At 36.2% G+C, this 15,552-nt stretch overlaps 1 protein-coding gene across 1 annotated transcript; it reads right to left on the minus strand.

Annotated features, from left to right (window-relative positions):
• Positions 1 to 8,807: 8,807 nt before the first annotated feature.
• LOC137735457 (carboxylesterase 15-like) lies at positions 8,808 to 10,054 on the minus strand. The gene has a single exon (XM_068474882.1). The coding sequence runs from the start codon at positions 9,991 to 9,993 to the stop codon at positions 8,992 to 8,994; it is 1,002 nt and encodes a 333-aa protein (XP_068330983.1). The 5' UTR covers positions 9,994 to 10,054; the 3' UTR covers positions 8,808 to 8,991.
• Between the last annotated feature and the right edge of the window lie 5,498 nt (positions 10,055 to 15,552).

Here is a 15,552-nt window from a genome sequence, read left to right on the forward strand (position 1 = left end):
CTACCAATATTGCATTGGTGCCTTTCCAGCAATGCCACCCTAATTCATATTGGTGGCAAAGTTGCAAAATAATATTAAAAAAAAAAAAAAGGATGCCTTGTGTGGGCACCCAAATTTGAATAGGAATATTCTTTTTTTTTTTTTTTTTTTTTTTTTTTTTTTTTTTTTTTTTGGTGAGGAAACAAATTGTAAGATCTTTGATATAAGAATACTACAAATTTGCATAACTGATCTTAATACAATTTTGAACAAATGTTGGGACTCAAACTTTCAAAAGTGTTTGAACACTCTGTTTCCAAAGACCTTAATCATGTCATGCCAATCTCTCTTTGGCGATCAAACCATTGTCTCTCCAGGTGGGATGTTTGAGCTAGGTTTCTTCAAACCAAGTCAGCTTTCAAACTACTATATAGGTATATGGTACTCCAAGCAAGTAGTATCTAAGAGGACTGTTGTTTGGGCAACAAATAGGGAAATACCAGTCAAAGCAGCAGCAGCAAGAGCAGATGATGATGCTGCAATGGGAGTTCAAACTAAACAGCAAAAAATTAGAGAGAATTGAAGTAAAGAAATACCCAAAAAATTACATTCACATATCCCATAACAATATAAAACAAAAAAAAAAGGAACAGAAATCTGGAAGAAGATGAACAAATCGATGCAAAACTCTGCTGCATTGAATAAAATCAAAGGCAAGTCCTAATTGCCAAATTTCGAGCACAAAGAGCTGATCGCTAGAAAGAAATACAAAAACACATTGTTAATGAAGTTTTACTTGCAACTCATTAGCATAGGACCATGTAGATGGCTCTAGATTTTTACACAAATCTGGAGGGCACCAAGACTACCAACCATATGCTTAAAGGAATTTTAATTTGTTAGCATAACTACCTGCTAACCAAATCTTGGGCATATTGATAAACCAGAAATTTAAACACGTAAGCGGCCAGATTGCAAGCACGAGACTTCCATACCTCAAACCAAAGGCGACGTGCTGTCTAGCAGTCCAAACCTTGATCCTTGATAAATTGAACTTCCTTCTTTGATCTAGCAATCCAAAAATAGATAAATTAGGCAGCATGTCATATCAATATAACACCCCTATACGTACACACATATACCAAAACAGCCTACATTCAGATTTGCATCATATCCTTGTTTCTAACTCTCTGGGGAATTTTCACAAACACCCAATAGGCAAGATTTGCTTCAATATAAAAGAAATCTGATTTAGTCAGTGATCTCAATTGCATGTATATCTGAACGATCATGCTTGTTAGCCAGTCATGTTATAAGATGTATTTAACACTTACCAAGCAGTTCTAAAACAACATTCTACATACATATTATGTTGCCAAACTATGAATCAAGACAGAAGTTTCCTACTTTGGTAATGTAATCTCCTAGTCTAGTTACGATTTGGTTCCTGTATTTTGATTTGAAAACAATTTTGGTCCCCTAGAAGTTGCCAATGGCTCCCGGATTGTAACTGGAAAAAAAACTCAACACAGCTATGAAAAATTAAAACTCGAGGCACCAAAGCGTGAGAAAAAGGAAACCAAAATAGTTAAATTTACCCTTTTATATCATACATACCATTTAAAATTTGTTTAGAGATAAAAATGGTAGTCATAGTAGAGAATCCAACCTGACCAAAGAAAATGGATTTCCTCACTTTCTAGTGCTAATATATTTACTGTGCTTGAGACTACAAAAGCTTTATAAAAGGAGTTGCTTCTTTTTTAATTTGTCCATCAAAAGTATTGCAACTGCAGATCCTGGGAATTTAAAAAAAAAATTCCAAGCAAGAGATAAAATGTGATGGTTGTGGTTAAGGAGAAAATCACCTTGTTCACCTTAATTTTTTTAGAAGAACCCTTTTCACCTTAGTTTCACCCACAACCTTCCAAGGCTTCCATTTTTCTCGGTCCAGGTTGGAAACAACCTTGATTCACCTTCCTTGTCCCCAATCTTCGACATGGATAGAGAAAATGGAATTAAAATTTGAAATCTAGAATTGATCCAAAAATTGAAAGTTTTTTTTTTTGAGAAATCACTTACACTAGGGAACAACCATGAGGAGATGATCATTTTTACCTCATGGTTGAGGTCCAATTCAGGCAGACTTCGCCAGAAATTGACCAGAATACCCGTGGTCACCATTTCTTAGATCTGAAATTGAGAAAATTCGAATACAAATTTGGAGAAACTAACTTGAGGGTTGGAAAGAGGAAGGGAAGAGGATTCTGAAGGTATAGTTTGACGCTCGTTGGTGGCCGGAGGACGGAGCCGCTGCTGCATGAAAGAAAAAAGTATACGGGAGGGAGGAGAGAGAGAATGAAAGGGGAAGCGAGTGGAGGGAATGAAGGGGAGGAGTTGGACTTTTGTGAAGGGGAGAGAGGTTTAATGGTTTTTTTATTTGTTTTATTGGTGTTCAATAAATTGTATTGGTGTCCAATTAATCACAAATGCATAAAAAAGTATTTTTAAGAAATAAAGTTAGTTAACAGACACCAATATTGGTGGCTGATTTTTTAAGGCCACTGATATCAGTGGCATCCTAGTGTAAAGCCACCAAAAAATAGTAAGAGTAGCAACATTATATCTATGGCCACCAATTGCACAGGGTGAGCAAAAAATGGTGTGTAATGAGCATAATTCTAGTAGTGTATTTTTTTTTTCTTCCCTTTATGGGGCTAAAAGGCCAAGCGTGGCAAACAATCTTATTTGCCTTGTGTATATTTTTATTGCAAGCATATATGATGACTGCAAAACCAGCTTTTCAATCTTGGGTACAAACTATGTGAAGTACATATATGCACTATTTCATGTAAAGCCAGAATGATTTGGGTTAATGTTATATGCACCTTTTTTTTTCTTTTTCTTTCCATATAGAAGGTGCCATATTGGGGACATGCATTCATCAGACTATATATATCTTAATTTTTTACCACAATGCGTTCTCTGAAGTGTATAATGGGATTTGCTCAAGGTATCGTGATTGACTCATGTTCATTCAATTTTACATATGCTTTACTTGAATATTCTACTTGCTTATTGCAATTTGATGTGGACGTGCGCATGTTACATATGTTAGTTGTTAACGATAAAAAAAATAAAATATTGTGTTGATATAGTTATCAACCAAAAGTCATGATCGTGTTAGCTAAAATACCAATGCGTAACAAACATTTATGATTGAAGGAAATATTCACAGTATTGGAAATGAGTATTTGGAGAAATATACAATACTAGGAGGCAAGGTATATTTATCAAACTTTTGAAAGACCTACATCACTCATGTAAATCAAGGATTTGAAGGCCGAGTGGAAAATTTTATTCAATTGCTGAAGCTGCACTTTCTTTGGATCATCCTTTATTTTTGGTTCGAAGTGGAGCCACCAAGCACTCTACATTGCTTAAGTCTGATATACATACCCCTTTTTTTTTAACAAAAATTTTCATACCTTTTACCTTCAAGTTAAATGAATAAATTATATATTAGGTATATTGTTGAATTTCAGACTACTAAACCAACACAAATGTAATTTTGTTTGTACCAAAAAATTTAACAATCTTGGTACATTATGATATGCATGCAATATTTCTCCTTCGTATATGATGGAGTTTTCCTTCTGTTTTTTTTATTATTTATTAATCATTTTTAATCTGTATATCAAGCAAAAAAAAAAAAGCATAGCTCTTGTGAACATAAAACTAGCTAAATAGATCGATCACAAAGTACATCATATTTTTTGACAAAAATAACGTCAAAATTAAAAATGAAACTCATACCTAGACATGATTGTGTAGTCTAAATGTATCAAATATTGGATACATAGACATGACCGTATGTTGATGGCCTATGTATACGACCAATTAGATTCATATCATTAAAAAATGCACCCAGATATGTTGCTTTATACTTGAGCAGTTTATCCTCATCAAATTTTTCTAGTATCGGCCACATCTTGGGCATTTGCTCCATATAGTATAGCACTAAGACGCCACAATCAAGGCTGCATATCAACATTCTCATAAATTGTTAAGCTAATATATGAATATTTTTTCCAGATACAAACTAATAGGAATGACAAAATAAGTTGTAGTCATGAGCCTGGAGCTTGATGTGGCCAATTTTGGATAGGCACCATCGGCCAATCAATGTGGTATTCTTTATATTCTCAAATGTAAGTTTTTCATCATTTTATAATGGGTACCCTGTCACATCCCGACCCGGGGGGGGACCACTTCTCAAGTCCGCTCCACTACCGTAGCACGATATTGTCCGCTTTGGGCTTACCATTCCCTCACGGTTTTGTTTTTGGGAACTCACGAGCAACTTCCCAGTAGGTCACCCATCATGGGATTGCTCTAGCCCCCTTCTCGCTTAACTTCGGAGTTCCTACGGAATCCGAAGCCAGTGAGCTCCCTAAAGGCCTTGTGCTAGGTAAGGATGAGAATATAAATATAAGGATCACTCCCCTGGACGATGTGGGATGTCACATACCCCGGGACCATTATCAGGGTGGAATAGATGCTTGACAATAACTCCCTCAAGAAGTGCATATCTTGATCTTTTTTTATGATGTTTTAAGAATTCCATCACCGTCTTACTATGAAATAAACCTTTGTCAACTTTTTTGCAAAACTCAATTGTACCATGACCATCACGGTATGCCTTAAACAACTTCTAAACTGGTTATCAATTTTGGGTACAACTTAATAAAATGGAGAAGGCTCAAACGATTCCATTTTTATTTTTATTTTTTGTATCTATCAAAGACCCAAACATTTGAATTCATGCACAAATCTTCCTCCTAATCTTATGACTAACTTCCGCATGTGTTTACGTGACATATTAGCGGGGAACGAAATGGTAACAATGTACCAAACTATTCCCACATACCATCTCCTTATTAACTTACTAAAGTGATTTGATGAGTCACATGCACTATCATTCTAGTCTTCTGTAATAGCCAAGTCTATGCGACTAAAAAAATTGGAATTCCAAAATGTTATTGTGAAGTCGGTTGTCGGTTACTTGATTTGGAGTAGCAACTAGTATTTTCTAAGGTCCCAATTCGCCTTAGCTTCCAAACAATACAACGAAATTTATATGCCTCTCTGAGTGGCACCCACGTCTGGTTTCAAAATTCAACCTTTGTGATTTGACCAGAGTAAAACTTTATCACTCGTAGTTTCTATGAAAGTGTTACTAATTTACAATTGTCAAACGAAACAAAAGCATGGAGAAAAATTGGCGTGGAGATCATGATTCACTTCTTCATATAAAAAATAAAAAAAATCTTTCCTTTTGGTTTAGCATTCATTCCTTACCCATGATACATATATAGAAGGGCTGATTAGGTCCTCAATCTAACAAAAAATCTCTTAGTTTAGGTGCTACGAAAATTAAGTAGGTATTCCAAGTTCACATGTTTAGGCTCCGTTTGATGATCATTCTTTGTTAGTTTTGTTTTTCCTTACTAGAGAGGGAGAAATTAGATAGAATGATGCATGAATCAAGAATGTGGAGAGACCGCGGTAGATGAGAGGAGGGAAATGTACATGAAATAACATATACAAAAATAAAATGATGCATGAATCAGCTTTTAGTTTTTGATTTTCATGTTGTGCACTGTTTCATGTGCATTTGTTCCATATCCTTTATACTATCATTATTGATCTCTCATTTATTCTTTATATTTCCTCTTTATTTAAAAATGTAAAACTAAAACTAAAAATAAAATAATTATCAATGAGCCCTTAAGTTTTTTATATGCAAGAGTTTGCCTATTGTCTTGTAATAAAACTTTCATAGGAGTTACTTCATAGCCGTCAAAAGTCTTCAAAGGAGTGACTTGATAGCCATATATCAGTGAATGTTTCATTCTAGTAGTTTAAATAAAATTAGGAATCTCATTCTTTTAAAAAAGGGACCTACGTTGTATCAATTCAAACATTCGTTAAAGCAAATGATCCTAAATATAGTAGTTAACTTGATAATTTGACAGACGATAAACTATTAAAATTTGTAACTTAAAAGAGTTCTGTACACCCAACATTTCGTTTGTAGCATTACCCTTATATTTTTTTATGGAAGACATCGGTCCACCATGCACGACCAGCACAAAGTAGCAGGAACCCACTACGGTGCTATGTTGAACGTCATACAACTCGTGCACCTGCAACCACTCGTCAACTCACTGAAAGGAAGTTTGAAAGGTAAATTGGGCCATATATATGAAAATTCCAAAATTGGGCCATACATACAAAAAATAGACACACACACATATATATACCGTTCAACTTTTTTTCTGGGTCAAATCTCTGTGTCTGGTTGGTGATGAATTGTCAAATGCATACTGAAGAAAGTTGAAGTAACCTACTAAGAAAGTTGAAATTAGTGCACGTCCCCCTCCTTTTCTTAAAGTGAGTTTGAAATCTACTCAATAAGAATGATATTTCGTCATTTGACTCATTATACAACGTGATAAATGGTTTATCCTAGCAATTGATGTACTTTTTAAGAAATGTAACATGATAATTGCAACGCGGCTCATATAATATGTTGACAAAAACACAATATATATGTCACTTACGTACTATGATTTAGTTGTATTCTTCTTCACTTATAAGTTAAATGTCTGATATTCAAAATCTCGTGAATGATGAGTTAAGTACATATTTATTTTGCCACCTCTAAGTACAAATATATCGTTATGTTTTCATTAAAGGGGGTAAGCCCGGCTTCGTAGCTTATATGCCATGAATCATATCCACAAGCTATCGAAAAATCCTCAGCCTTTAACGTACCGGAACAAAAGGCCGAGCACCATGTCCAAAAGAAAATAAAGTATCAATCACAAATGCAAGACAGAATTTGAGAAAATGACCAATTTAGGGCATTCTAAGAATTAGGTTAGTTTTTTACGGATTTGGAACCCATCCAGATTCAAATTGTGGGGATTTTAGAGATCCTCATATTCTAACCGTTTATCGTATATTATGTAGTTAACAATCATTTTAAAAAATTTATTAAAAATTAAACACAAATTGTATCTAACAAAAACTGATATCACAATGTACAATGAATGGTTAGGATTTCAGGATTCCTAAGATCCTCACAAAGAGGATTTGGAGAGGATCCTCATCCCTTTTTTACTAGAAAAAAACGAAAAAGGATCCTCGCCGGATCCTTTTTCTAGGGATCCTTGTCGGATCATTTTTCTAGAGATCTTATGATCTCATCCATTCATCGTACATCGTGTGATTAGAAATCATTTTAAAATTTAAAATTAAATATAAATAATATCTAACGAAAACTAACTGCATGATATACGATAAACAGATGAAATCACATATCCTAGGAAAATGATCCTCACCGGATCCTTTTCCCAAAAAACCAGTTTGTTGTATCCATCTGTGTCAGGCATTTTGTCGAAAGGCGACATCCACACTTTCAAAGTTTCTTGGGGTCTAAGGTTATAATTCATAGGATCTTTACCAATTCCCGTCAATAATAAGGAAAACGACAGTACAGCCCTATTGCGCATAATAACACCAAATAAAGTAGGTAAATAGAAGATTCAAGCCGCCTACAATAATACCTTGTTGGGAAGTTTATTTAAATTTATTAGAATTTTTGTTAAAAGTTTTTTTTATTAGAATTAGTTTTTTTATTAACTTTGGTTTCCTATTTTTATGGAGAAATTTTTTTCTTAAACTGCATTTACTATATGTTCAAACGATGTCTTGAGATTTAGGCAATCGTCAATGATATAATTTAAGGAAGTTAAAATTTCATCATAAAATTTTTTATCAATATGAAAAGTAGTCCAATTAACTTACTTATATAAGCTCATACAAGGTCTCACCATTCACGAATATGAGATTCATCTCAACACGCTCTATCATGTGTATCGAATTTTCAACAAATCGTGTACATAGAGTACGCGTAACCGCTAGGCTCGCACATGAGGCAAACTAGTTTAATATCATGAAGGAAGTCAAAGTTCTACTATAAAGTCAGTTGACAATATATATATGAGGAATAACTTACTTGTACTGAAGCCGTATGAGGATTTTTGGACCTTGGGAATTTTTGGACATTTGGGATTGGTTCAATAGAATAGCAGATATAATGGTAGAACGAAGCACACACCACATGCACTACCAGAAAATAGGGCTTGCTCTACAAAACTTTGCCCGACGAACCACATTTCTTCTAGAAAAGGTATTTTACTTGACGAATTATTTAGTTGGTAGGGCAAAACTGGTCAACATTTAAGGTTTACTTAAAACCTTTAAAAGACGGAATAGCTAGAGTCGTAAGGCAAGGTTATATTTGTCGGCAAGTTTTTTACGCCAAGAGAAATAAAATGGCGCGTAATACCTTAAAGTTTGCCCGACAAAATTTGTGTTCATCGGCTAGGTCTACACCCGATGTGCCTCTTCGTCAGCCAAAACTCTCCTTGTGGGTGTCATTAAATTTTTTTTTAATGACGTTGAAAGAGTGTCCTGTATGACTTCTAAGGACACCAATTGAAGATCCGCCTAAGTTGTTGGGTAAAGGCCCCCGACGAAACATGCATGTCACCGCCTATGACACTGAGGTTAGAGGAAGAAGATAAAGACCAACAATTGAAGATCCCCCATTCAAAAAACCAAGTTATATATATAAATGATGAAATGACCCACCATATGGATGTGAATCATAACTTCAAGATATTAATCAAAATTTGCATAAATCATGTTAAATAAGGGTTGGTAACTGGGAAAAAAAAAGTTAAAGATAAGAAGTTGCAATTTTTATTTTCATTACGGAAGTGTATATATATAGTGGGTATGAAGCAAACGATAGTCGGTATGAAGCAAACGGACCGATAAATGGCCACATATAGTAACGTTCTTAGCAACTACAAAGTCGATATCTTTTAGTGCTTGTTGACCAAGTCTTTGATCCCAGAAATTAGAGCTCGATATCTTTTAGTGCTTGTTGACAAAGTCTTTGATCCCTGAAATTAGAGCCTCAGTTTGCGCAGCCGTTTGAGGATCCATATCCACCGCAATCTTGTTAAGATAAAAGCTATGACTCATCCCTGGACTAATCAGAAGCTCCACATCCTTCTTAGCCTTCTTCATAGCGTCATAGTATTCCATCTCAGTGTCTATTATCATGTCCATCTCAGCTATACATAGAAGAAACGGCGGCAGCTTCAGAGTATCCAGAGGCGATGCTTCGGGGCCCATCGGACAAGTTATTGGATGGTCCTTGGTCGACCCCACTGGCAGTGCCAAGCTCAAAAACTTGTCCACCATGTCTAGGGTTAGCAAAGGTGACTCTGGCTGCTCCAACTCCGACCTACTCCTCACCGCTCGAACGAAGCCTGGGTGGATAGGAATCCCACCCGCTAGCCTTAACGGACTCAAATCCACCTTCCCTGCTCGAGCGGCAATTTCATGCACGAGATTTCCACCCGAGCTGTCCCCTATGAGAAAGACACGGTTGAAGTCTGCGTGGCTGACTAGCCATTGCTCGTATGACTCGCCTTGTGCAACGGAACGAAGCCACAGCAACGCAGAGAAGCCGTCGATGATTGGAGCGGGGAGACGGTGCTCGGGCGCGAGACTTAAGTAGACCGAGATGCAAATGGCTTTGGCTGAGCGTGCAAGCTTGGTGTACATTTGGTAGTACATGTACCAATCCGCTTGGCTAATACAAAAGCCACCTCCATGGAGGTGAAGGATTATGGGGAGCTTCGAAGAATCTTCCGGGTTTGTCTCCGGTAGATAAATTCGTAGCCGGAGGTTTTCGTTAACGTAAACATCTCGGGTGGCAACTCCATCAATGAATTCATCGTGAGGTGCGACTGGCTCAGTCATGAACTGGACCTGAGGCGGTCCAGTCCACGTCCGGTCAACTGAGCCATCAGCGAACACTCTCAGCCAACCGGACACCTCATCGACAAGAACCTTCCGGCAGACCATGGTTTATAGTCTGGCTTACGTAATAACCCTTAGTAGTACTATTAGGTAGTGTCTGAGTATGTGAATGTGTGGATACGAGACCATGACACGACCCTTTATATATAGGAGTTGGAACTTGGTGTGGAAACTGAGAAGGTTGTGAGAAACTGGGAGGAAGGTTCAACGTGGTTCGGTTTTTCAAAGATGGAAAATTACGCAAATAAAAAAATAGTATACGTACGTCGTCACCAACTAGATTAGAATAAAAATTGGGAGGTAGATTGTACGTCCTTCTGTTTGGGTGTCCTTTCCATTATTTCATATTTTGTGCGGTCATGGTTAAGTCACGTCAACATTTTATATTGATTTCTTTTAGAGAAAATAAGATAAAAAACAATAAGAATATAAAATGTTGAGGGGATGAAAATGACACCCAAACAGGAGGGCAAACAATCTGCCTTTTAAAAATTGACATAATTGACACCCAAACAGGAGGGCAAACAATCTGCCTTCTAAAAATTGACATGATTGACACTACCTGTTCCTGAATATTGCATTTGTGTCATTAAATCGGATATATAGAGTTAGGGTTAATGGTAGCGATCACTTTTGGATTGTAGATTTACGAACCTTTGACTGAGTTTTAATCGTGTGTTCTTCATGTTATACATAGCCATACTTGTGGTTATTAATAAGGTTTAGCTAGTATAATAAATTAGGGTTTAGGCTTTAATTGTTACGACTCGCTCTTAGTTTTATTGTATTTTAATTTCTGAAAATGAAGTATTATTGGCACTTCAAAAATCTCATTTTACATTCCTCACAAGTATATTTTTCTTTCTAAATATAGAAAGTTTGGAGTGTAGAATGAGAATTTTGAAGTGCCAATAACAATTCCCTTATAAAATTGTAAAATGACAAAAATTCCATGAAAGGGCTTAGTGGAAATCCGATGTGGACATTTGAGCTCACTTCAGGTTTTGTCCCCTTTCTTGCCATATTCTTGTAATACTCGTCCATATTGTTCGGGGGTTACGGGAGTTACCATAGTTAAGGGTCTTCAATGACAACACATTAGTGTTTTCACCGTTATGTTGTTACTAGCCTTTATTAGGATATAATGGGTTTTCCGTTTTATTGTAACCACTAGGAAGATATCTTATAGTTTGTGTATAAATATAGGTTGTAATATCTCAAATGATTATCATTAAATATACAATTTTTACATATATGAACGTGTGAGCAAGCGGAACAGAATTTGGAGTTAAAACGAAGATTTGATTAAACTTTGACGTCAATGGCATTTTAGTAATTTTATCACATTCTCGATACTAATGTTACTGTTTATTTTGTTGGTTTGCGTGCCACTCAGACCCACTCTTTCACTTCTCCATGTGCTCTCTCCCTCTCTTCCTCAGTGTCTTTACTATCTCTTTTCACTCTGCAACCAAAATTTAGACCTTGAAAGAGCCTCCGTTTGAGTCTCGCACAGAGCCTCCAAAATCTCAGGACCGGCCCTGCACGTAGGAAGAAGGTGACACACCCCCCCCCCAAAAAAAAAAAAAAAAAAAAAAAACCACTATGATCGTGACAGCCTCTCCAACACAAAGTCAACCCCAGTCACTGTTCCTTCAAATTCGGACCCTAGGCTCAGATTCTACGAGCTCTGGCGATGAGTGATTTTCATGGCTGCTTTTGGCAACGGTAAGAGATCTAACCAACACCATTCGATTTATCTCGTTGAGCAAGTCAAGTTTTATATATATTGCTTATGGTAATTAGCGGCGTTTTAAAAGATTGAAGAGGAGAAAATGCTCCCTAGCTTCCAGTAAAAAAATTGAAGGACTGCGAAGGGATTGCGGCCAAACAACAAGGGATCAACCCTCGATACCTCAACTATTAGGTTCGTCTCACTCCTAGGAATTTAGATATAGTCTCAAATCAGACGTCGGACCAACGATGATGGCGCGGTGACGACTGGAAGAATCCCAACAAAATTTGTCACAATTCGGCAAGGTGAACCAGCAACGAGCCTAGTCCAAACCATGTTCAGATTCAGTTCAAACAATTGAAATAAAATATTCTAAAGATACATTCCTTCACTGAATATGCTTGATGCAAATGGAATATTTCGTCTAGTGACCGAAATCTCAATGACAAAGGAATGGCTCAGCACCGGCAACCACCACATGGTACCGGCTCGTGTAGGCTCTCTAAGAAGCGTAGCGGCGCGTGACGGTGCATGGCGGCTTGTGAACCTAGTTTTAAGTATTTTCAATCCTCGTTTTGAGCAAATAAAGGAATTTTGAGTCTTTTCCTTTGTATTTTCACAAGCTTTGAGTAGTTTAATGATTAGTATATTGGTTTTCCATATAAGAGTGACTCATCCAGAGTATTTCAGAGGCCAAGCAAGGTAAGGTGGTTACGATCCGATGATGTGTGTGTGTGTGCGCGCACGTGTATGTTTTTAATTACTTATAAATACAAGTATATTTGATGATGTTGAGATTTATGAAATTATGTTAGCATGAGAATACATATTTTATCTACTCATCATCCATACTTACACCAGTGTTTATAGTACTTGTTTGAACAAAGACTAGTTTCACGTGTATTTTCACATTACACTGTTACGCTTACATTGGATTTTTTTTGTAGGTGCCAGTAAGAACTAGTTGCTTTTGCATTTATGACTCGTATCTGACGCGCTTAGTGCCAACTTTACGTGTATGTGGTACTAGATCGTACATTATTACACTCATCATGTTCATGTAGCTACTTTCTACATGAACTTGTGGGTCTGCATGTTTTATGAGCATATTGTGTAACATTTGTTAAGGTATTTGTGATTTACTCCTATCCTTAGCGTAACTGGTTTTATACCATTCACCTTGGTTTCATACTTATTTGTAATGTAATTTTGGAAACTGTACGGGTTTTACAGGAATGGGTTACTATGTTACGAAAAGAAAAGATTTTAATAAATCCTTATTTTTTGCCCACTTACACTTTTTGTTACACACCCCTCCAAGACTTAGTAGCTGAATTCTGTAGCGAGCGAGGGATCATTGGTGGATTTGATGTCCACTTAATGTAGGAAATTTATTTCATGTTAGTTGTGTAATATCCATTCTACCTAGGATGGGAATAATCATACATTTACTACACTTTTGTCTATGTTCTAAAATTGCATGCATTTATAATAAGGGTTCTTCTTGCACTAGGCATTCTCACTCTTAGTTTAGATTAGTTTTAATTTAATTGTACTTTTTAAACGCCATTTGCATAATATGACTTTGTCACCAACTAGATATCGATAAACATGCCTCGATTTTGATGTCCATTTAAATATCTGGGTCGAATTGCGTCATTAATAAACACCAGATAAAAAGTAAAGGTTCGGCCTGAACACTTGAAAAAACTTGTTGTGTGGATTAAGGATTAAGCGTGTTTTTATTTGTATTGTACTTGTGTCCAAAACGATACCATTTTGTGCTTCGCATTAATAAGGGTTAATAAAACTTGTGAGTTTATACTATAGCCCTCCTCACACCCGGGTGCAAAGAAGTCTTTCAATTGAAAGACTCGACTTCTTTACTAACATGTTTGGACTTGTGAGTTTATTCTTAGCCCTCCTCACGCGCCGGTGCAAAGAAGTCTTTCATTTGAAAAATTCGACTTGTTTACTAGCATGTTTCGGGAAAGTTATGAATTGGGAAGGGAAAGAAGGAAAGAGAACGATCAACTAGTTCTCCTGTTTGATTTGGTTCCCGATATTTTTAAAAATTCGATTATAGATTTTAAGGAAAACTAATGAAAATAGATTGAAAACTTTAAGTTTTAACAAAAAGGACAAAAAGGTATTGTAAGTGAATCGTATCAGAAGTGATTTTTTAGAGTAAAAATATCCTTAACGTTAAAAGTGAACAGTACCAAAAGTGTTTCGTTAAGACTCTCTAGATTTTAAGGTACAACCTACACTTTTTCTCATTCCATTATGTATGAAGTAAACACATTAGAAGATAAGAATTAAAACAATAAAAAACTACCCATGTTTTAGTAAACGTAGGAAAGCCAAAGATCGGGACTATTCAAGTAAACATGTCCTAGACCTTATCCTCTCACCTCCGACCCAAACCCTAGCTTTCTTGCTGCAACCACTGGCTTCTTGCTATGGCTTGGGGTCAGCAGCAGCCCTCTCCACCCCTTTTATCTTCCCCTTTCCTCTCCCCTTCCTCTCCATCTTCAATTTTACCCCGCACCCACACCATTTTGCTGCCTCTTCTTCTCCTCCCTTGACCAGTGACCCCCTTTTTTCCCTCTGCCCTGTTGGAAAATAAAAAAGAAAGTATTTTAGGATTTGATTTAATTAGTGATTTTATATGATTTAATTAGGTTTGATATGATTTGATTTGGTCTAGGTTTCCTTGCCTTGTTGACAAAGGATTATTTTGATTTATTTCCTAGTATTGCTCCTTTGGAATCTTATAAATACCTCCTTATGGAGAAGAATAAAGAATTGAAGTAATATTTAAGAATTGTGAGATTGTAGAGAATTCTTGTATTTGTCATAAACTCTTTATTTTCAACTTGGTATCAGAGTGGAGTTCAATTCTTGGTTGAACTTTGTTGTGGGTGCACGAAACTAATTTTTTTCGTGTACCCACAAGCCATGAACCTAAGGGTGAAGATTGTCTACGACTAATAGAAGAAGACAAATTTCCATTGCCATGAAGAAGAATAAAGGAAGAAAAGTGCGTGGTTTCAATGCCTTGGAGGAAAGAGATTAGAAGAAGAAAAAAAAAAGTTTTGTCAAGGTAGGATACGTTTCCTATCATGAAGGCTTTTGGGTTTTGTTTTATTTTATATTTTTTTAATTTAGTTTGTTTTTTAGTTTGAAGAAGAGAAAAAAATGAGGATGAAAAACAAGGATGAGAAAAAATATATTGAGAGAGAGAGAGAGAGAGAGAGAGAAAGAGAGATTTGGTGGTTAGGGTTTCCGAAAAGAAGCGTTAGTTTCAGTTGGGCTTTCGTAAAGAGGCGTTAGTTCCAACATATCAAGAGATTTATTTATCGGGCTTTTGAAAAAAGATGTTAGTTTCAATTGGGCATTCGAAAAGATTAGCGTTAGTTCCAGTTGGGCTTTCGAAAAGAGACGTTAGTTCCGAGGATTTTGATTTGTTTGTCGGGCTTTCGAAAAGAGACGTTTGTTCTAGTTGGGCTTTCGAAAAGATTGGCGCTAGTTCCAGTTAGGTATTCGAAAAAAGGCATTAGTTTTGATGGATTGCGATTTACTGAGCTTTCAAAAAGATTGGTGTTACTTTGAGCATATCAATGAAGATTTCCTTATTGGCAAACTCATGATTTCACACCATGAGTTTGAAAAAAGAGGAAGGGGGGGGGGGGAGGCGTTGGAAAATAAAAAGGAAAGTATTTTAGGATTTGATTTAATTAGTGATTTTATATGATTTAATTAGGTTTGATTTGATTTGATTTGGTCTTGGTTTCCTTGTCCTGTTGACAAAAGATTATTTTGATTTATTTCCTATTATTGCTCCTTTGTAATCTTATAAATATCTC

The sequence above is a fragment of the Pyrus communis genome, chromosome 5 (assembly GCF_963583255.1).
Source record: "Pyrus communis chromosome 5, drPyrComm1.1, whole genome shotgun sequence".
NCBI classification, from domain to species: Eukaryota; Viridiplantae; Streptophyta; class Magnoliopsida; order Rosales; family Rosaceae; genus Pyrus; species Pyrus communis.